The sequence below is a fragment of the Branchiostoma lanceolatum genome, chromosome 7 (assembly GCF_035083965.1).
Source record: "Branchiostoma lanceolatum isolate klBraLanc5 chromosome 7, klBraLanc5.hap2, whole genome shotgun sequence".
NCBI lineage: Eukaryota > Metazoa > Chordata > Leptocardii > Amphioxiformes > Branchiostomatidae > Branchiostoma > Branchiostoma lanceolatum.
Window position 1 is genome coordinate 3,504,601 of NC_089728.1, and position 23,892 is coordinate 3,528,492.

At 42.6% G+C, this 23,892-nt stretch overlaps 1 protein-coding gene across 1 annotated transcript; it reads right to left on the reverse strand.

Annotated features, from left to right (window-relative positions):
• Positions 1-11,069: 11,069 nt before the first annotated feature.
• LOC136438586 (teashirt homolog 1-like) lies at positions 11,070-23,809 on the reverse strand. Its single transcript, XM_066433450.1, has 2 exons — positions 23,644-23,809; positions 11,070-15,518 (listed from the first exon to the last, which is right to left on the reverse strand). Exons 1-2 carry the CDS (start codon positions 23,681-23,683, stop codon positions 12,880-12,882), a joined length of 2,679 nt encoding a protein of 892 aa, XP_066289547.1. The 5' UTR covers positions 23,684-23,809; the 3' UTR covers positions 11,070-12,879.
• Between the last annotated feature and the right edge of the window lie 83 nt (positions 23,810-23,892).

Genomic DNA, 23,892 nt, shown 5'->3' on the forward strand with positions numbered 1-23,892 from the left:
AAGAACGGAAAACAACAATGATACGAATCAAAGTGGACGTCGCTGTGTTTTTGTTTTGTTTTTGGAAGAACCTGCAGGGTTTCTAGGATGCAAGCGGTATATGTTTGTGAGTACAGCACTGTTACAGACATAGAACTGGTGAATTCTACTGTAAGATATCAAATTCAGCACCAAGGACAGATCCGTCGTATTTTTTAGGGGTAACTTAAAGTTACGTGTAGTAGAATGTTGGCGCCCAAACAGAAAATGTTCTGAATTTGATAATCTCCGTTCAGATTGGTATTTGGAATTGATTTTCAACATATTTGCGTCACTATTTCACATTTTCAGAGTTGATAAACAATGCGAAAGCAAGCCGCGCGAAGTCTCCTAGTTTTAGGTAGCCTACCGAAAACTCCCTAGTTGGACAAAATGACAGACAACGCATCAGGCGGCGGTGGGAAAGGCGCACATTTCAAGACGTTATAACGTTCTCACGGCATAGTAATGTTCAAACGCTGTGAATATGGCTGTGCGGTGCAATAAGGTAAATTTTATGATGTAGAAAAGTGACCAAAAGCAGTGATCTTTAAAAAATGTTTTGATCGGTCAGATTCTACAGTACGTACCTTTCATGTAGTGTGATAGATAAAATGAAATGTTTGTATCTGCTTTTATATCGACAGTCAAGTTACTCGAGTGAAAATTAAACCAGGGGAAATTTCGCGTGACCAATATAGTTGTGGATGTGCATCTTTAACGTCATTAAGCAACAACGACAACGACGATGGGGTAAGTACAGTAGATTCCAGCTATTTACATTACTGTTAATGGCATATTTCGGGGATATGCATAACATTCTGAAAACCCAAACCATTTCCCATTCACTCCAACCCAGGACCCAGGGCCCAGAGATTCCCTTGTGGACACTGCCTCCAAGATGTAGGTAAAGGCACTACTACTAGTTGTGTATCATGTAATACCTGCAGCGTCACTGTCGATGATAATGCACCTTCTAATAAAAAGTCTCACATAATCTCTAATGCACCTGTTAAATCCCACTGTAAAGGACTATTATTTGCTCATCAAAACATTAGGAGTCTGTTGAAAAATAAACCACAAGTAGAAGTGTTCTTAGAAAACAGTAATGCTGATATTCTTGCTGTAACTGAGACAATGTTAGACGAAACGGTTACTGACAATCTCCTGTCAATCAACTCGTACAATGTACTTAGACATGACCGTGGCTCAAGGCATGGAGGGGGTGTTACGTTGTATATCTCAAGTAAGATCCCTTTTAAATCCCGCCCGGATTTTTCAGTCCCGGGCCTTGAGGCCATATGGGCAGAAATTATGCCACCCTCCCGCAAAAGTATCTTAGTCTGTAGCATGTATCGCCCTCCATCCGATGACCACACATTTTTCAACAAATTTGAGGAATGCATGGACAAGGTATGTGACGAGCACAAGGAAGTCATAATTATGGGGGATCTAAACTGTGATTCTTTGTCCACTGACAACTCAGGTCCCATCGGCAAACTTAGATTTTCTTGTATGCTGTATCAACTTGAAAACATCATAACCACACCGACTAGAATCACACAAAACACTAGCACCTCCATAGACGTAATCCTCACAAATGAGAAGTCACACCTGCATAACCATGGCACATATGAAGGTGGTTTTAGCGACCACGCAATGACTTTCGCATTTCACACTGTGAAAAGCCCCAGAACACAGCCAAATATTACTTATAAAAGGAACTACAAAAAATTAAGTGAAGAAAAGTATCTGTATGACTTATCACAAGTACCGTGGGACATGATAGAGAATTTTACAACCGTTGATGAGCAGCTTGAGACATGGGAAGACCTGCTCGTAGGTGTAGCCAACATACATGCTCCCACCAAGAAGCTCAAGGTCAGAGGTACGCCGGCCCCATGGCTTACCGACGACTTGAGACAGCTTATTTCGCTCAGGGATCAACTGTACAAAGAGGCTAAGAAATCAGGTAACCCAAGGGAAATGTAAGAATACAAGTGCATAAAGAACAAGGTAAACTACCTGTGTCGTAAAGCCAAAAAAGAGCATGCGTCTCAGTCAGTTATACAAGGGTCAGAAGAGGGACAGTCTGGAATGTGGAAAGCCATCCGAAATTTGCTCCCAAGTAAAACACCAAATACCATCAACTGTATTCAGCACGAAGATCAGAACATTACTGACAAGTTGGGAATAGCGGAATACTTGAATAAGTTTTTCCACAAAGTGATAGATGACTTGTTTAAGTCAATCTCAAACACTGTTCCCCACTTTAGCCCTTTTCAGTTTGTCAACAACGCTGACAGTATTTTCTCTTTTACTCCCGTCACTGAGGAGTCTGTCATAAGTCTACTGTCCAGCCTCAAAGCTAATAAAGCAACTGGACTAGATACCATCGACAATAGGCTCTTGAAAGTTGGTGCACGTATCCTCGGTCCTCCTCTCACCAAACTGTTCAACTTTTCACTGAGTACCGGAGAGTTTCCACAAGAAGGGCGACAAAACAAATCCGAATAACTACCGTCCTGTGTCCCTTCTGTCGGGGGTATCAAAGATTCTTGAGAGAGTAGTTCACAACCAACTGTACACATACTTGAGCCATCACGGACTGCTAACATCCTGTCAGTCTGGCTTTAGAAAACTACACTCATGTGAGACAGCGTTACACTCTGTGGTGGAAGACTGGACTCAATCCATAGAAAAGAAAGAGCTAACAGGTGTAGTTTTCTGTGATCTGTCAAGAGCGTTTGACACGCTAGATCACGACATACTACTGCTAAAACTGAAATGCTATGGCGTGGAAGACTCAGCTTGTGGCTGGTTTAAGTCTTACTTGACTGGTAGGCAGCAATGCACGGATGTAAGCTCAGCTTTATCCTCCTCAACCTGTGTCACCTGTGGTGTACCGCAGGGATCCATTTTGGGTCCACTACTGTTTATCGTTTATATAAACGATCTACCAAATTGCATCCAGTCGTGCAAAGTTTCCATGTACGCCGATGATACTATTTTATATTTTGCGGCGCGAAGCTTTCACACACTGGAGAAAACACTCCAAAGTGATTCAACCCGGCTTTCCCATTGGTTTGCTGCTAACAAACTTTCTTTGAACCCTACAAAGTGCAAAACAATGCTCATAGGTACACATGGAATGAATGTGGCCAATATAAAGCTTAATATTACACTAGACGGGGCCAGACTGGAACAAGTAAATGCTTTCAAATACCTGGGGGTTACCATTGACAACGTACTTAAGTGGAGCTATCACTTTGAACACATTTTCAAGAAACTCGCTCAGGTAATTGGCATCATCAAGTACGTTAAGCCATATGTCAGCAGTCAGGCTCTTCGGTTAATGTACACAACGTTATTCATACCCCACATAAACTATTGTAGCACGGTTTGGGACCAGGGAGGGAAGGGATACCTTGATAAGCTTGAAAAGCTGCAGAAAAGAGCAGGTCGGGTAATTCTTGGCTGTGACCGGTACACTCCCACATCAACCCTTCTCAACACACTAGGATGGCTCCCAGTAGCTGAAATTCATAAGAAAAGTAAAGCTACACTTGTCTACAAGGCCCTTAACGGTCTGACTCCTTCCTACATCACTGCAATGTTCACCCAATTATCCCATGTACACACCCATAACACCCGCCTAAGGGCACAAGGCGGCCTTCAGTTGCCAATGACACACTTGGAATACAGAAGACGAGCCTTCTCGTCCTCGGGGGCTGCACTTTGGAACACACTACCACAACATCTTAAATCAGCCAGATCACTTCCACTTTTCAAACAGCTATATGATGTCCACTGCCTCCCTGCTGAACATTGACATATGTATACAAACTCCTTTCTAGTCGACTTTTCTTTTCTCTATGTTATGTTTGACGTTTGTAGTGACCCATAATTTTTGACATGAGTTTTCTTATGATTTACCATTGATATGCAAATTCACTTCTTGTTTATTTATATTTGAGTTTGGGTCATTGTTTTGATTCTTCATCATTATGTTTTGGCTAAATATTTCTAATCTATTACGTTATCGTTATTTCATTTATCATCTAACTCAGGATTTCTGTTTGTTGAATTAGTTATATTTTTAAGTTAATTTCTGTATTATTTGTTATTATTTGAACTTTTATTGTTGCTATGTACTATTATGTAAGGGGTTGAACCCCCCAGGACTCGTTGAAAAACGCCGCCAGGCGATACTGTACTCCTGGATAAATAAATAAACAAACAAACAAACAAACAAACAAACAAACATTATAAATAGAATGGCATAATTGCATTAGCCACTTTCGCATACTCCTGCTATTTGCATAAAATACTGCCAATGGCAGCTGGAAAAACTGTATACTGTAATCTCAAAAGTGCCGCTGAGCGAATTTGATTGGAAGAGCACATCAGTTAAGTCGTAACCAAACATTCGCAGAGGGCAAATCGTTCAGCGCTGGGTCCCCGAAGATACCGGAGGAAATAGAGCATGTAACATTGAGCGGTTCTTACTACGTGTCTCCACTCACTCAGAACGTGTGGGGAATCTTTCTTGTCGATGCGTACTGCTCACAGACCGTGTGCAACTGACGAGAGCAAGGAATCGCACTTGAACACTGCGCGAAATGGCCTCGGATCCTGACATATCCGGACAAGAGAACTCGGAGATCCGGAACCTCAGATCTGTAAGAATCCAGACGGATTCGGGGGCCGTATTGTACTAAAACAACTCAAATCTACCTGAATTAACTTGCATGTGCAAGTGGTATATTACATCAGTGTACCACTACGTCGATGAAGATTAGACATCCAGCCCCAGGTAATAAGATACACCAAAAAAGCAATTACTCAAACAACTGGATATGATTTCAGTGTACCACTTGCATACATGTATGTAGTTTAATGTAGGTAAATTTGAGTTGTTTTAGTACAATACGGCCCCCGTATCCGTCTGGATTCTTACGGATCTGAGGTTCCGGATCTCCGAGTTCTCTTGTGCGGGAGACGCCAGGATCCGAGGCCATTTCGTGCAGTTGAAGTTTTACACATGTGCGTAGAATGGTTTATTCAGAAACAGCAAGACGTACAAACCTCCTGGCAGCCTGGGAGGCTGAATTACGAGATTGTTTACACCGAGTTGGTAAAAGAAACATCCTTACACATCAACAATCGCCTTTGGTGACATACCAAGACATTATGATTGCATTATAAAAATCTCAACGATGATACTTGATTAAAACACGATTTCTAAATCAGCTCTTCACATATGCAGTATTAACGTTGTCTCATGAGCAACAAAGCCTGAAAGATACGATCACTGAATGGTCTAAAATCATTAACATCTAAACCATAGCAATATCTTAAATACATCCGAAGTTTATCACAAAAAACAGTGTGAATAGAGTCATATTTGTTTAGAGTTCATTGAGCAGTTCAACAATGGCAAATGTGCAAATGTGCGTTAACGATACTCGTGTCCTGATACGATACTACCGCCACCATGCGGCCGGTTGGAGAACTTGTTCTTTTCGCGACTTCTTCATCGAAGCACGTACGCAAGCAATATGCAAAATTGTGATAAATTGTCCTCCTGTCCGTCTGTCATTTCCTTTGAAATTGTGTCTCTCCAGCAGTTGCCTCCATATATTCAGTCTAGCTGTACGAAAACAATTTTAGAATGAACCAGATAATATTTAAGCCGGTTGTACAGTGACATATCACCGTAAATATATTTCTGTGTACCGTTTTCCAAAATATGTATGGCGGCTTTTATCAATCAACAATTTTACACAAACTACAATAATACGTTGTATTGTTATACTTAAAAAGCACAGCTCGAAATGTAAAAAAAAACACCAATTTATGATAATCTGTGGTTCAAGAATGTTTCAACAGCGTATATGCTTTCTTTGTAGTTTTTAAAAAGATGCTGACGCAACGTTACTAGAAGTGAACATAACGTTACACTGTAATAATACTTTGGAATAATTCTTAGCAATTATTACACTTAAAATCACAGTAGCGTAATCAAAAACCATTTCATGCTAACCTTTAGTATTAGAATGTCTCAACAACATAGCTGTTTTTCTTTGTACTTTTTAAAAATGGTGGCGACATCGCGTTATACTAGGAGTGAATACAGATGTCTCTCAAATTACAATCCATGCATTATATACCTCCCCATCTCGCTGTGCTGGTGAATACAGCGCATCACTCATTCCGCATTTCATCCCGTGAAGGTTAGAGCTGTGCGTCTTCGCGGGTTCAGGTCAGAACATACTATATCAATTCTAACAAATGTGTTCGCTCTCCCCATGCCCCCTCTTGGTAACACCACTTTCACGCACAGGGCCGTCCCTCCTACTTCTCTGAGCTCTAATTACATGACGCAGGAATTGAGAAAACTGACTTTGGGGGAAGGGAACGGCACGAGTAAACAATTAACCGTTCATCTTTTTTAAATATGTGTAAGATGAAGTGGGTATTTTAGGGTTCGTGCGAGAAAATGGCAGCAAGGCCAAATATTCACCCTATTTTTGCCGAATTCTACTCTCCGTACCCCTTAGGATGGCCTGGAGGAGGCTAATGGTATGTAGTATGAATAAGAAACAAAAACACCAAAAACAAATGGGTAAATCCAGGAAGTCTGGGATGCTGGTCTATGTATGGGACATGGCTGTCAAGAAACAGTCACCAAGTAATATGGAAATTAATATCAAGTCGTTATGATTGGGAGAATCATGATGATGCTCACATTTCAACTGGGTTGCCTTTGTCAATCCATAGAGCAGCCATTCTATCATCTCATTATCTGGCTTTAAAGAAAAATACGAGTGTCTCACAGAAGAAAGGACAGTGCAAGGACAATATAGCTGGTGACTAATAAAACAGAACAGTAACAAATAATAGTTGCGGGGCTGCATACTATCAGACTGCAGGCCGCATGTTGATTGGATGAGACATGGTCTCTATATGGGGCACTGGACTTAAATTGGGTTTTCTCACTATCGTTGAGTCATAGAACTTTGGCAGAACAGTTTTGCTGCGGGTAGACAGGTTTTGAGGAAGAATAAGTACTGTTCATCTTCTAAGTCAGATAGCATGAACTTATTTCATTGCTAATGTAAAGAGCTTACAAGAAAGAAAAAAGCTGACTTAACACCAATCTATCCTTTTCACCTGAACTTGTGACAAATATGTGGATTTTAGGATCTTAGTGCTGGCAGCCAACTATGCAAGGCCAAGGACATACCTCCACTATTACATCATTTATATCACTGTAAGCATGAGCAAGAATGGATTTTCAAAGTGATGAAGATTTCGGATGTGGTCGTCCGTATGTATGACACAAAAGCAAACAATGTCTTCTTCATACCCAATTTTTTTATTATCAATATTTGTATAAAATCATTCATCACGTTGCTACAAATCTCTAAGGTAGCATATTTGATTATGGCCCGTAATAATCGTATCATGCATTAAGATGACACATAAATTATTCCAACGGATGCCATTTTCTAAAATCTAAAGAATGATTGACTTCATCAAAAGGTTGAAAGAACATCCCTATCCAGGGCCATTCCATTCTAAAAAACCCAAAGGGGTGGTCAGGAACATCTCGGGACCCTTTCTTTCCTTCAGTGTTAACGTTAACCATCATTTCCACATGAGGCAAAATGTCCCTAACTTCAATGCTTTTATATTTCAACACATTTTCTGACAACTCTTCCCTGAAGATTTAAACAAAACAAGTCTGAAGTCAACTTTTAATAAAGTTGGACTGCTGAGTGCCCCCCCCCCCAACATCTACTGCATCCACCAAACATTAAGTAAATGTAGTTCCAAACAGTCTGCCTGACTACTAACCTTTACCATTGTACCATTAACAATTTGTTACACCGGGGCGGACGTAGTGCTTAAGATTCATAGAACATTTTATGTAACGGCACGTTTTAGTATAGCCTGGTAGCCACATCACCCTGAGCTCACCGCTATCTCCTAGCCTCCATAGCAGGCTCTACCGGGCCTTTTCGGGGGGCTTATATGTAATACACTTTTTGCAGCCAGCCCGTAACTATCAGCCAGCCTGTATTAAACCATTTTGCCTGTAATGGGCAAAATGGTTACAGACTGGCTGATGGTTACAGGCTGGCTGCAAAAAATGTATTATAAGCCCCCCGAAAAGGCCCGATAGAGCCTGCTATGGAGGCTATCTATCTCCACAGTGCTAAGAGTGCTGCCAACCCGCCCAGTTCATTAGCGCACGCAGGGAAATTTTACGGGGTTGGTTTCAAATTTCAATTACTTTGGGGAGGCGATGACTTGAAAGGCCCGCTAAAAAGACAGGCTGCCAGAAACAGGCCTATGCTTACCAGACTGGGCCGGGTAAAACACCCCTAAGCCAACCCGTGGAGACTGGTGACCAGGCTAGTTTTAAAACTGCAGCCCAAGACCTTGAATAGCCTGGTCATCAGTCTCCACGGGCCGGCCAGGGGTGTTTTACCAGGCCCAGTCTGCTAAAGCTTTCTAGCCAGCCTTTTGAGTTATTGCTGCCCCAAAATAATTCAAACCAACCCCCTAAAAGTTTCCTAGCGTGTGCTAATGAACTGGGCTGGTGGGCAGCACTCTTAGCACTGTAGACATAGCAGCGAGCTCACAATGGTCTGCTTACCAGGCTAGGACTTGAAAGATGCCCTAGATTGATAAAAATTCAGCGTATAGGAAATATACCTGTGACTGAGGGCTTCATCCTTAAAGGGCCTTACTCGGACCATAATGTAGCAACCAGCTGACAAACAAAGGCCAGTCTAAATGTCAGTGTCATGTATACACCATTTATAGCATCAGTTGCTCAGCTGAGAGCTGAGATTCTACCCAACCACTGTTTCTTAGACAACGCACTCTGCCTTTTACACCAGTAGAGTCATATCTTAGGCCAAGGAAAAAAATGTTGTATTTCCTGTTACTCGACTGATCCCAGCAAAAACCTGCCTACCCTAGCCTTTTTTGTCGACTGCTAGCAAGGGACATTTTTAACATGTTTTCCTCATTTCTGTTGTAGAAAATTGTGCCTGTACAAAACTACAATGTATACCAGTATGATTGAAATATGATGTTGAAAATACATGTACCATTGTCCTGATACACGTCAGTTTTACATTCAATTTTATCAAACAATATTTATTGGATTACTTCAGCTAAAATCTATGGAAAAAAAAGGGAGGAAAAAAGGGAGAATCCTTACCTACCAACCATAATTTTTTTGAGCCAATGTTAATTTTCCTAGGCCATTCTGGTAGGTGGCTGTGCGACATTGTAGGTAATGGAGGATGTTTGTTCCTCCTACTCAACATTTCAAGAATACTTCGACATCGAACATTCATGCATACACATGACATAGCCACATGCTGGGCAGATATTGTTACACCCCACGCTGTGAGAATATAACTGGTTTAAAGGTGAATAATAAAGTAACGTTAGATCTTTCAGAAGATAAGCTTGTGGTTGATGGCGTAGATATTGAGTCAATCTATCAATAACTTATTACCACATTTCTACTGAAATCACAAAACCCACTAATCATTAAAAACGTGGGACTTTTCATCAGCCACTGCCTCCAAAGAAGTCAAACTTCCCAGTAACTCATGTAACGTTAGAAACATTAGTTTGATGTACATGTATAGAATAGACACTTGATACCTTTTTACTGTTTGTACCCTTGCAATTAGCCTACGGGCATGAATTTGCAAATAAAATTCATCATTATTATCATTGATATTCAAATGTATGTAAGTTTAGGTCCCATCAAACCCAAAAAATTGCTAAAATGAATACTGGGCAACAAGCTAATGCAACATTCACCATGGCATGTAGTATTATGTACCCTGTAAGTATGTACATGTGTTACCATCATACGTTTTTTTACACCATCCTTAACAAAACTAGTCCAGACTGTCCCAAAATAATACCAAGACTTTAAACATAATTGTGATGTTCAAATTATCCATCATCCTCAATTTCCTTGCGATGCCTGACTATCAGTCAGTTACCACTGGAGACTGCAGTACCTTCAGTGGTCCATAAATACCTGTAAGGAGCTTGCTTTCCACTCTATTCAAATGAATAAAGTGCCGGGGGTTCGAGTTCCATACCCGTCACCCGGTGGTCTTTCCACAGTTATATATGTAGTGGAGGTCTGGTGAAAAATCTTTTCACAACAGAAAGGCAGGTAGTAGCTGTTTGTTGATGAATACAGAGATGTAGTTGTGAAAATTCACATCAACTTAAGCTGACCCCCTCCCAGCAAACGGCAGTGGGCTAGCCCTCAAGCCAGACTAATTCAATTTTAGAGGAACGGAGTTGTTTCAAGATCACCCGTATACCAAGTGCAAGGTCACTCAGTCACACCATCTTTCCAGGAACTGAAAAAAAAATGCAGTGACCAGTGTGACGTCCGTGAAGAATGGGTTTTTCCTCTGATTGTTTTGTGTGGTGTTTTAGTACGTTCTCCATTATGGAATAGCAGGTAATCCTTTAAAGGATGAGGAACATTGGTTTGACCTTCACATTCATTCACCAAGCTAAGGATCAGTCCATTTCACTTGGAGGGGACAAAAATAATGATTTCAAAAGAACACACTGTAAAAAGGACAGGAAAAGACTTCTTCTCTTTGCCGATGGATTATTACAGTATATTTTATGTTTGGTTTGATTGTCTGTGCAGAAAATAGAAGAGATAAAAACTGAAAAGACTAGGTGAAAGATATTGAACACTCAAATGATACTGATATGTTTTTCTGGGTAGACCTTTTAACGTGGAATGCTATGTCAACATTAGGATGATCCCTCCTCAAACTTTCACATACTATTAGTAGCAAACCATTTTTGTCGTAACAGACATTTTTCAAACCAAATGTTACAAAAAATCTAGAACTAGAACTGTATACTGAAAAAAACAATATCACTAAAAATAAAATACAAATTTTAAATGGTAACGTTACATTGCTTTAGTTACCTGTTTAACTCAATTTATCATATAAACAATAAACAAGGGATGTATCAAAACGTCTTCATTTGCTTTAATTCATTTGTGGCCAACATTGAAGCAGTTTGGCATGTAAAAGAGAAATCTGCTCAAATTTACTATGTACAAACACTACATGCAAATTACAATTTGCGAAGGAATTCAACAATCTCAGATTGGACTGTACTCACATACATGTACATGGACACAATGTTTGCTTCATAGTTCATTATACAGTAGTACTGCACTGTAATAACATCTACAAATGACGGACATTGATAGTATTTCTTAATCTATTTTCTTAATCAATTGAGGAAAGACAACTGTCTTATTACATCATTCCAATGAAACATCTTCTTTATCCTTCCCCATTGGTACAAAAAATGGTAAGTCTCAAATTCTCTAGTTTTTCCGTCCCCCTATCTCAGGACCAGAAATGTAACATCTCTTCAAACCATTACAGCTTACAGCCTGTAACTTTTCATAACACGGTTCACAACGGTGATCTCAGAAATATCAGCTTCACTTTTCCACTCAAACATGAACCAGTTGCACGTAACCCAACAGCATTGTTCTCCTTTAAATAATCTATAAAAAAATTAAAAGTAGACACCCCAAAATTTAAATCAATAAAGAAACCAGGCATGGTGACTGATTTGAATGAACACAGTGTCATAAAAAATTACATGAATCATGTACCAATGACATAATACTCACTAATCATAACTCCCAAAAATTCCAAATGAAAGAGTGTGTGACAAGTTCACCTACCACTGAATAGTGACGACTTTGAAAGGTCAGACTCATACAAGATATATGGTTCCACAAATTGGGTCAACACAAAGCTTATAATTCAATGGCATAATTTTGGGAAGCTTTGAAGCGGATCTAAAAAAGAGATAGAAATTTCAATTTTTTTATGTTTAAACAGATCATGTTTCCTGAAATGAAAAGATGTAATTGCACATGACTGTTTACTATCGACACACAGGGTAACATCACTACATACGGTGCACATTTAAAAATGAAAATGACTGAAATGAAAACTGTCTTTACTTGTAAATATGATAAAGATACTTTTGAAACAACTTAATCTTATACATGTAAGTGGTAACTTTGTCACTGTTTTTACCTTGTGTGTACAATATTTGGTTGTAACTGTGATCAGGAAAGTATCAAAAAACATAAAAGTGTCTTCAGACAAGTCACCAACTTTAGCCATTGAATACTGTCTTCACTGAGCTAGGATCCCATCAGATCATGATTTTACTGATGTTTACCATCTGATGTAACATAGAGCACCTTATAAAGCCTCAAGACCTGATACTAGTAGTGCAGTTTATGTGCTGCTACAAATTCACAATTTTCCACAAAATCTTGGCAACAATAAAGAGGTGGACAGGAGTAATATTAAACATGGAAATATCAGTAGCAAAAGTTTAAACATGGGCACATGGGACAACTGCTATCTTCCATGGTTTCTACCAGCACCAGAAAAAGACCCTCATTTGAAGGACTTGCCTAAATATATGTCTATGAAGAATAAAGATTCTGTTATAGTAGTATAGCAAAGAAGTTAAATCATACGTTAAGGTTATTCGTAAAGAGCCTGTGAAAAATACATGTGGGTTGTATTGCATGTTTACAACAAGCACATTTTCTGAAAATGCAAAAGAGTGAATAAACATTTTTGACCAGTACAAGAATACTGTAACAAGAAAATATTTCACAGGCTTATTTGACCCCAACATAACCATACCAATCTGTCAAACAGATAAAACTATTAATCTTAATAAATACAGGTGCTCTTTGTAATTCACTATTTATACTGATATTCAGTTTCACTGAACATTTGAATTCAACGGAACGATAAAATTGTCCTGATAGTGGGGGGATTTCTCGTGCGTTTTGCTCAGATGGATCTTGACGGCGTGTCTACTCTTGAACTCACACGAGCACAAGGAACACTTAAAGGAGTTCTCGTTCACGTCTGCAACTTTGCTGGAATTCACAGCCTGGCGTGTCACCGGTTCGCTGGCCATCTTAGCTGCCATGGCGTTGACGTCGGTCACCTTGAAGCCCAGGTGGTTTTCCAAGTGTGCAACAAAGTGTCTGGGTGTGGTGGGCTGCGTGCCACACTCCAAGCACTGGAAGAGGGGACTGGTGGTCTGGTAGTTCTTCACGAACTTGGCACTGCCGGCATGCCTGAGTCGGTACCGCACGTTGGCAACCCAGTGGTTGATGGCTGTCATGGTGAGACCCGTGGCATGGGCGATACCAACTTTGTCGTCGTGGCTTATATCGGGAGGGGGGCTGCGTGGCCTGCCCTCTGCCGTGTCCATATTGGATACGATGTAAGCCTGTAGGATCATTTGGTGCACAGGATTCCACGAGGAATGGCGCCCTCGTCTACTGACCTTCACGGTTTCTACATGGCAGTTCGTGGCCCTGGGCGCTATTCGTCGGCTACCAGAACCTACCCTTTGCTCTTCTTTACTCGCCGCCTCACAGAATGTCCGACTAGTGGAAGCTAACCTACCAGAGAGCCTATTGCTTGCTGTCATTGCAGCAGAATTGGTAGACGATAACAACTGGGAACGTCCAGGGAGGGGCTTGACGTCGGGGCCAGAGCTGCTGTGGTTATGCATCTTGAAGGCATCCTCACAGCGCGTGGACGGTTCGCAGGACTGCGCTATTCTCCTCATGGCGTCCAGTGGGTCTTCCAGCTTTGCCTTGCTGGCGTTGGGTTTGACGTACTTTTCGGTCACGCTGGAAGTGGCGGACAATGTAGACAGAACACTACTGGTGGATGGAATTGCACTGGTGGTCACAGTGGGAGAGGGGGACGAGTGAACCCTCAAGTCGACAGCTCCTTCCTCTTCCTTCTCCTCTACCTTAATTCTAGGAGCGGAAGCGATGACGGGGCTTCTCCGCTGTATCCATCTACTTTCTAACACACTAGTGGCAGGAACCGAGTAGGCCCCCGCAGAACTACTACTCTCCTGCCCTGCTGCCTTCTGCAGAGAGCAGTGGACAGTGTTTTGCAACAATTGGAGGATATTGCCTTTGGAAGGCTGCCGAATCTCTGCTGTGTGTAGATACTTCTCTTCAATCCTCGGTTTGGAAGGTGCCTGGATCACGGAGGTGGACGTTTCTGTGTTCCCGTTTGTCTGACTTGGAGACACCTCATTGTCCATTGAGTCGTCCTGTGACTTTGACATTGACGACGACGGTGCATGTACAGGTAAGGGAACCCTCTCTGCCTTGCATTCTTCTTCTGTTTTCTCTGGTCCGTTGGGGACTTTGTGAAAGTGTCCAGTGTCGAGCATGTGCTGTGTGAGCATGTGGAGGGAATCGCACACCTTGCTGCAGGCCAGACACCGCAGGATCTGTTTCTTCTGCTTCTGGTACTGCAGACTGGCTCTCAAGCTGTGCACCGTCATGGTCGTGGTGTGCTCCACATCCTCCTCTTTGTACATCTGAGGGAACAGTTCCTCAAGCTTGAACGGCAGGAGGGTGCCCACCGTCGCTGCCGCACTGCTCGATTGGCTGGCTGGCTCTTTCACGGCCTCTGTTGTGTCTGTAGAAGTTTGGGATGGAATGTTCAGAGTGGTTGGTCTGCAGAAGACTGGCATGGCACACTGCACTTCTGCCGCCTCAGCGTTTGGGCTGACAAGGCCGTGGTTCCCGAAGTAGTCAGTTAGATCTTGAGGGGCTTCCTCTGCGTCGTCCTCCTTCCCAAAGTCCCACTTTTGTGCAATTTTCTCGTAGTGCTTTGTCTGCATCATGTGGACGGTGAGGTCCTGCAGCGTGTCGAAGGACTGTCCACAGCCCATGCACTTCAACACCGCGTCCGTGTGCTCCTTCTCCTCCATGTCCAGCATGGAGCGTTTCTTCGGTTTGGTGCTTTTCTGCGTGAGCCTCTGCACGCACGTGCTCTGGCTCCGGAAGTGTCCAGTCTGAGACATGTGCACCGTGAGGGTGAACAGGGATTCGAACGCCTCCCCGCAGTATTTGCACTTCAGCTTCCCGGCCATTCCACCATTGTACGAGCGGTTTTGCCTCCGCAGGTTGGATCGGATGAAGATGCTGTAAGGACTGAAGAGGTAGTTTTTGGTGTCATCGACAAAACTCCCTTGCGTCTGAGTGGTGCCTCTGACTTCCCCCGGCACACCCTCACTCAACTGACTCAAAGACTTGAGCGGCGACTCGTCAAAAGCTACCTGTAAGGACCCGTTTGGGAGATAGTCCGCTGGTGGGATTGCCCCAGCCCTCCATCCCGGGTAGACCCCGTGCCCGAGAAGGGCTTGTTTCTCGTCTCCAAGGAAGGTCTCTTCGCTCTCAAGGTCCTCCTCGTACTCATCGTCAGCATCTGCATGGAAGTCCCCATCCAAGTCTTCGCGGAAGACGTCGTCGTCAACGTCTTCTTCAAGTGGCGACGCCGATGTCGCCGCCCCGGCAGCTGCAGTCCCATCATCCACTGCAACAGAGGAAAGGGGAAACGATCGTCAGTGCAAAATTCTATCAGCATTTTCTACAGTTGATTCAACAGACATGGCAACAGGCTGCTACTGTTAGATCCCGTGTATGATACAAAAATCGACTCAAAATTTTGAAACAGACGTTTCAGACAGCATCCGCTATCTTTCGTCAGTGACTAAAGAGAGAACTAGGTTTTATACCAAAACTCTGATGAATAGATATGTCAAGAAGTGAAGACAATTTCAGATGGTCCAATAGAATAGTAAGTTAAGACAAGGTTGTATGCTAATGAATCAATGCCACCTCTCAAACCACCTCCAAAAGGTGGCCTAGAACAAGTCAACTTGAGGCCATTTGAAATCGACTTGAAGCATTCATGCTCACAAAAAAAAATTTATTCAACTTGTCTATCAAATCAGATTAAACTGTCTTGATTTTAACGTCAAGAGGATAGAGGAGAATTTCATGACACCATCACTTCCTGCATATCATTACTGTGGTCACCAAGACCCCATTCATACTAAATCGCGCAAATCACCTGAAGCGCATCTCAGCGAAACTACCTCTGGAGGTGGTTAACTCGCGATTTTCCCGCATTCCGATGGCCGAATCGAGCGGCGATTTTGGCGTATGGGATGATGAAGAGACGCGGGTGCTCATGGCCATTTTCGGAGATGTTACGATCCAGGTGAAACTCAAGCTTGGCTGTTGGACGTGATTTTACAACTCGCACTCGTTCGACCCCTGGTGTGAAGGAATGCGGCTTCGGCGATTTCGGCGATTTGCGCGATTTAGTATGAACGGGGTCCAAGCAACTTTTATGGTGGAACATTTGGGAATTATATATAGGCAACTGCAAATATGCTTCTCACTTCCATTTTTCATTTACATATTTTAGTGGTACCAGCAGCTAATACTAATTCAGGATCAAATGAACCATGGTACAAATTATCTTGTTGACTCAGACAGTCTCTGTGTGCAACATTGGCTGCACCATTAGGATGAATTAATGAGGACTGGAACAGAATTGTTCTTTGACAGGCCCATATTTCAAGGTGTTTACACATGTACTTGCTAAGATCTTTTTTCTTCATTTTGCATTCACAGCACAATTCTTGTTTCCAATCGTAAATTTATCAAACCGTACACTTTTAAAGGTAGAAAATTTGCCTTATATTGTATTTTTGCAAATAGTATGCAAAAAGAAATTATAAGGATCTTTCGCTCCTTCCTTGGACAAGTTGTAGTGCCTAGTGGCACATCTGATAGCAAGTTTCTTTGCATTAGCAGGGTACTATATTTTTACAGGGACAGATTGCTAGCCCTCCCCCTTTAACGTGCTCGAGGCACCTCCTCGAACACAGGACCCCCACTTTATGTCCCTTCCAAAAGATGAGTGCAGCCCCAACCGTGATGTCCTGACCCAGGATTGAACCGGGGCCTCCCAGTTACACTAATTGGAACCAGGAACTCAACTGCAAGGCTGCTACCAGTTGAGCTAAAGGGACATCTCTATTGAATTTTAGCTCTTTTAATTGCAACGATCCCAATGTGTATTAGTTGTAACCTATGACAACAAAGAAAGAACCTTTAGAGATAGATAAGGCCACACCAATTTAATTTCTTGGTTAACAGAATTTAAAAAAAAAGCTAGGTTGGAAAATCAACAGGAAAACAGAATCTCAGAGGAAAGTTTATACTTTGGTGCACACAATTTCAGGGAGTGAACAGGGTCAGGTGCAAGTTTTCACCCCAGCCTTCTGTTTTAATGATTTTTTTGTGCTAAAAATTAATAAAAAAATCTGTTAACCAAGAAATTAAATTGGTGTGGCCTAAGTTGTTTATAATGGACTTGCAGTGGAGATAGATAAGAAAGGTGATGAGGGTAATTGAAAATGTAAAACTGACTGCAATTTCAGTCAAAAGATTGTATAATTTACATTTCTTCCCAAACCACTTCTTTTCCTCAAAGACACCTGGTGCAAAAAAATTTGACTTGTCGTGACAGAGAAGACATATGTACAACTTGTATAGTACAGTATTTACAGGTTTCTTGTACTGGGGTAATTCCCCCAGCTCTTTTTGAGAAGTACAACGAGCAGTGCACCACGGCATAACATCCCCTCCTAAAGACTGTGACCCTATCCAGTAGCAACGACAGGCAGGATTCGAACCTCGAACCTCTTCGTCCAGAGACAGGGTTGCTTACCATACCCTCCAAGCAGAGGATGGGTTCCAGCAGGTTTTTGACATGTTTTTAGGCGTTTTCCTCGGGCTTTCGACTTTGTCATTTTTTCGTTGTCTCGCCAACCCAACATTTTGGGCTGTCGAGACAAAAAAAATGACAAAGTAGAAAGCACGACAACAACGCCTAAAAACATGTCAAAAACCTGCTGGAACCCATCCTCTACTTGGAGAGTAGCTAACCACTGGACTATTGTATGCACCATGAGTCTATAAGGCACGCCTATGAATATGAGGACAACCCTTCATGTCTTCATCATACATCTACCTGTTCTGTTTCTATGTAATGCTAGACAGTAGGGAAAATATCTGTGGGTATACCAGGTATACAACTGAAGGGCCTTCTTTCCTATTTCTACATGAAGAAAAAGAAAAATCCTGTACCATTTTATAGCAAGTCTAAACTGAGTAAGCACTGGAGGATTACGGACTCACATCTCACATAAAACACTGCAACATGCAAGCAAATGAAGAGTATCATGTTACTTATTCGGTACAATAAGCGTTCACATAAATTTGGACAATACTGTGCACTGGCCCGAGGCAGTCATTTGTGATCATGACTGTAACGTTTGGAAGAACTGTGCGCATGAGTACAGCACTCAAAGTACAACAGGGTGGAAACAACTGACTCTTCTGGGTTTACTGCCGATAAATCTATCAACAGCAGTTCATCAAGTCTCTATAGTTAGCAATTATACTGTAAAGAAGAGTCAATGATTCTGAACAAATTGAATTGTTTTGCAGTTCTCTGCATATTTGTGTAGATAGCCAAACTACTATATTGTACAAAATGACCTCTTGTTTATTATGACAAGGACATTTTTTAGTGTTTGAAAATGTTTCTGAACACCTTTTAAAATATGGTCTAGGTGGGAAGTATGCAGGGTATCCTTATCTACTTTTGAACCCGGGTTTCGACCCTATACACTAGCAAATCCTCTCGATACCCTTTCAGCCCAGCTTTTGAATGCTAAACCATGCCTTCCTCCTATTTGTCCTTTTGAATTCTTACACTGCCTTCGGGCTAAAACACAGTATTACCCACCTACACTGTGGTCCCTGTTTTCTTGCAACACGTGTAATTACATTAACCCTGACCCAGCTGCTTTTCACTAGGCAATTACCAGATCTCAAAGCCCCCAGATCCCCTGACCTTTCTATACACCCTAGAGGTCCGAGCCAAATCTTTCATGTTGGGGAAGCCTTATTCTAAAGGACTTGCTAATTTCCATCCACCAGAGGCCACCGAAGAGATGTGTTTTCTTCCTTCAATCACGGAGATGCAAATTTGTTTGATTGATTGGACCATAATTCAGACAAAAGGGGAACAAAGTACTGCGACCCGTTTGATCTTCCGCCTTTCTTTTGAAGGACTGTCACTACATCAGGCAGTTTGCTCCCATTAATTCCGGGTTAAATATAGTATTACACAGTTTTGTTTCAGATGTAAAAACATTAGATGATTAGATGGGTTGGACATTTTTAACTATTTCCATCTTCCTTCTCTTCTATAATGATAATTTATTGTTCGATGATGATTTTATCATGAACAAAGTATCATTCCCAATTTTACGTTGTATTTTTCTGCTCTGCAATGAGACTGTTTCCTCAAAGCGGTCTCTCTCTGGCACCCTAACTGTACCATGTGAAACAAAAGACATGCCCACTTTCAATTCATGATAGGAATTAGCAGCGAAGGCGGCAGCCATAGTGGTCGGACATGGTAGATTTATCAAGCCTATCAATAATAATTGGATCAATGAGAAGAAAATTGCTGGTAACTTGAGGAGAGGACAGCTCTAAATGTCATTACCGTCCCTCACCCCGAAATGGCTCTGTTTATCTTGCCAAGCCTGTTAGAGGATGCCATGAGCACATTACCCCTCTAATAGGTGTAAAGTTTCCATTAGGGAAAGTCCGAGAGGAATGGAGAAAGTATGAAGTCAACATGTTCCTCTGATCACGTCCGCAGTCTGAGGTATTTGTGCCGATATTGTCTCCTGCAGCATACGTGTACGCACGCATTCTTCCCTTTATCACTCTTGGCTCGTAAATAGAACTTTGCAGGCGAGGATCATATTACAAATAGGTTTCAGGAGAATTTTGACAACTGTCTGTGCAGACAGCCAATTTCCATCCTGCACGCACGGCCATATATGGGCACAGCCGGTGTGACCTCTTCAAACAGTGCCCATTTAAATTGCCATTGATTAATGGTTGTCAGTCACCCTTGATCTTGCGCAAACATCCCATGCAGGTTTTAAATCCAAAATTTATGAGCGCCTATGGCACGCCAACAAAATCCTATGGGCACCCATGACAGGCGCTCATCTATCAAGGGCAAGGGCAAACACAAGAACTTGTTTCCCATAATTTTCTTCACAAATTATGGCCTGCAGCTGTTTTCGTTTTCCCCACAGAGTCAGACGCATGTTGTAATCCAAACTATTATAATTTAGTTCAATTACAAGGGCCCGTGCGGTTATTCCGGGAGAGCTTCGAACGTGAACTTCACACCTCTGAATTTCTGCCAAAATTTCGCTCTTCCCGAGGAATCCCAAAACTCCACAAAATTGGACTTCTGGTCCCAAATTGGTCTTGCTTCTTGACGAGAGACATCTCCTTTTTCCTAGGGATTTAACCTCCATCTATTTAGCACATTTGTGTAATTCTGTCCATCGGAGGGGGTTACCCCGCACGATATTGTATGCATAAAGGATCTACATGTCAGCCATGATGAATAGTTGTCATTCATTTGGAATCCTCCATGGCAGTTTTCTGCATCCGGAATATAAATCACGGGGGGCTCGGCATTTTCCAAGTCCATTATCAAACACTACATCAAAGGGCTCGCTTTGTAATTGAAATCTGTCAGTGTCAAGGGCTGCCAAGTCTTTTGAGCCAATTTCATTGGGAGGAATTTAACGAACACGGGTAAATGAGTGCAATTGGTTTCGCCTTTCAAACGCACAATTTACGTGAAAAGCCGCTGACAGCACTGATGAAGAAGAATGAAAATTAACCCTTGTTGAAGGTGGTATTGAACCGGCATCTTAAGGTGCGAGCTGCTTCGATCTGCACATTTAACTTGGGATTTCTTCTCCGATACTTGAAATTGTCCCAAGTGTGTAAGAGCCAAAGAAACACATTTGTCAACTCTATAAATAGAGTAGATAGAAGAACCTCCTAGACAAAAAAATATCACCATATTTCAACACTCTCACATAGACCGGTAACCAAGACATACACATGTATTACTTGTGAAGGATGGCGGCGAAAATATTTCAGAACCAAGACTAATTTCAAATGCATTCTGAAAATGTCAGCAGAAGATGACTGCCATTAATAATATTTAGTGCCTTGGCAGACACTGGACACACCTGTTATGGAAGAATTGCATAAATCACACTATCTGTGCACCCTTGGTAAAAGTGTGCTTGCCTTGCCTTGCCTCGAGGGATCGTTTAAATACAGACAGGTGGTGGCCACAAATGCCTTTCTTCTTTTATTGACATAAATCCATCCTAAACAAATTTGAGTCCTTTGTCTGGACGAGTACACCGTACAACCGACGCACAATGGCTGCTGCTCCGGCACAAAAGAACAATAAAGCTCCTGCCTTTTTAGGAATCACTAAAGCCAGATTACAGATGTCTATCATTCGTTGGGAAAGCTGGCAGGTCCTGTTTACTGGGTGTTCTGCCTGAGTGTTGGGGGAGAAAGGGGTTCGACAGCCCACCAACCATAGAGACTGCAGATGTTTCCTCTGGTCTCTCTCCACTCACAGGGTGGGATGAAAAATGATCAACAGCTGCCATACACATGAGGGCTGTGCCAGGGGAGGAGACTTCCCTGTTTACAAAAGGAAGAAATCGGGGTCAACAGGTCTCTGATGACAGTTCAAGGTAAAGATTTCTTGGCCGCCAAATACACATTGTGACCTGCCTGTGATCAAGGTTCACAATGTGCTTGTCTGTATTCTGTATACCATCCTTTATAACTGTCCATTCACCACTCTAATGATGCAGGCAATATGGATAATGTGAAGAAAAAAAAATCTGGGGTTGCATCTACCCTTTGTTCAAGAAGGTGTTTGCATGTGCCAGCAGTTGTCACTACATGCCATTACCAGTGAGAAACTAGTACTTTCAGGAGACAAGGCCAGACCATCGCTAAGATAAACATAATCCCGGCACTTTGATGTTGTCACGACTCAGCTGGTCCTCCCTCTCCACTCCGCAGCTGAGCACCACTCCTGCAAAATATAATCTGATCTTTTCCCAAAAGTTCAAAAACGTAAATTTATCCCCGGGATCCCAAAAAAATATGCGCCTCAAACTAGCAGGCTATAAAACCGAGCAAGAAGAATCACCTCTAGAGCAGATGGGACCTTAATGTCTCTGGATGCCGAAGAGATAAATCACTTAAACACTGCCGGAAAGAGAAAAAAAGGAGGATATCAAAAGGCGGCCTTAAAATCCTGCCTCCCGATAGGTTCACAAATACCTGCCATCAAAGGAAAACAATCTGTTGGAGAATAATCTTTCCATCAACTGTTATGTGTTCCATTGCCTCCGTCTTCATCACTGGGACTTCGACATTGCCGCAGCTTATTGTCATGCCAACTCCCATTACAAAACAAGTGTGCATCAATCATGCTTATCTTAATTTCCATAAATATTACCCAAAGCTTCGAAATTATGAGGTGTCAAGACGTACCCCAAGGTGGGAATACAAGCATCATTATTTGCTTCCAAGCAACCTGGTGGGAGAGCCTATTAAAAATCCTCTCCCGGGGGACACTCACCAAGGTGAATAATAATGCAAATGAAGTGTGCAAGATCTACTACAATTGCAAAGATAACAGTCCCTCTGTAGAATAACAATAGAACAGAAGACTGATGGAAAAGTACATGGCTAGAAAGCCCTCCTCCCAGCTTGCTATCCATGATGGGAGGACCTCTATTTCAGAGGTGGCAAAAACCACCTGTTGTCCACCAGTCATGCATTTTATAACAAGAATATTGTGAAAACTCTCATTCCATAACCAAATGTATCAAGGAGGACACCAAGCTGGGAGATTCTGTCAAAAAATAAAAGTTTGGGTGAGGAAAACTTTTTTGGTGGTCAAATCCCTAGCAACCATCACCCACACAAGCTACTTAGGTCAAAGGGTAAAGGTCAGCAGATTCAGTGATAAACACTCCAGCCAAGCTTGTTTACAAAACACCACCTCTCGTAAAACTACTTCAAAGAGGCCGACCCGCCATAAGAAGCCTATGTTTATGCACATGAACAAACACAGAAATCGGGAGAAAATGTCGCCAGTGGTTGAATGAATGACAAGCTGAGGGGGTGGTGTCGGTGTGCGATCTCACCCCCTCCTCCATGTGAGCGCACACGTGCGCGCGCCAGGCCCATCTTCCACAACACTTGCCCGAAGTGTGCGGTACCAGGTCTGACGGCCAAGTTTGCAGCGGCGCGCGGCAGCCTGCAGCCGAGATAGGGCTGTGATTGCACCGCCCTGGCTGCCATCACTCACTGCCTCGCAGCCTGTCAAGCTGTCACCCTCAATCCACCCCCATCATTCATTACCCCAACACTGATTGATAGATGGCGATTGTCTGGCTGCCGCGCACAAAGCAGTCCTCCATCTTGAATTTTCTCGTCATTCCCCACTTTTTCACGCATTTTCGTGATATTTCGGACAAACTGGAGACACAAAAGTGATCCCCCAAGCATCCCAAATCAGCCGCCGATGTTTTTGACAGCTGTCCGACACGATTATTTACAATCCGACTGCAACCAACCCAGCCCATTGTTCTGGGCGCGGGCTGCGCTCGAGAACCCCGAAACTTTGAGAAAATCTTACGTACATCTCACTTTCTTCGGACTGTGCTGCTTCCTGCGAGGCATGGTGATCGCTGGCCGTCAGCTGGGCGCGAAAGTGCCGGGTTCGAGGCCCGTGCGAAGTGCCTAGAAGCGGTTGACACAGCGCTCACGCACACCACTGCCTCCCTTACCGCCGTCTGTATGGGTCCGCCCTGCGCACGCGTACTGTGGGGGCGACGGAACACTCGCCGCCTGCACAAAAATACAAAAAGGCATATTTCACGGTGAAATAC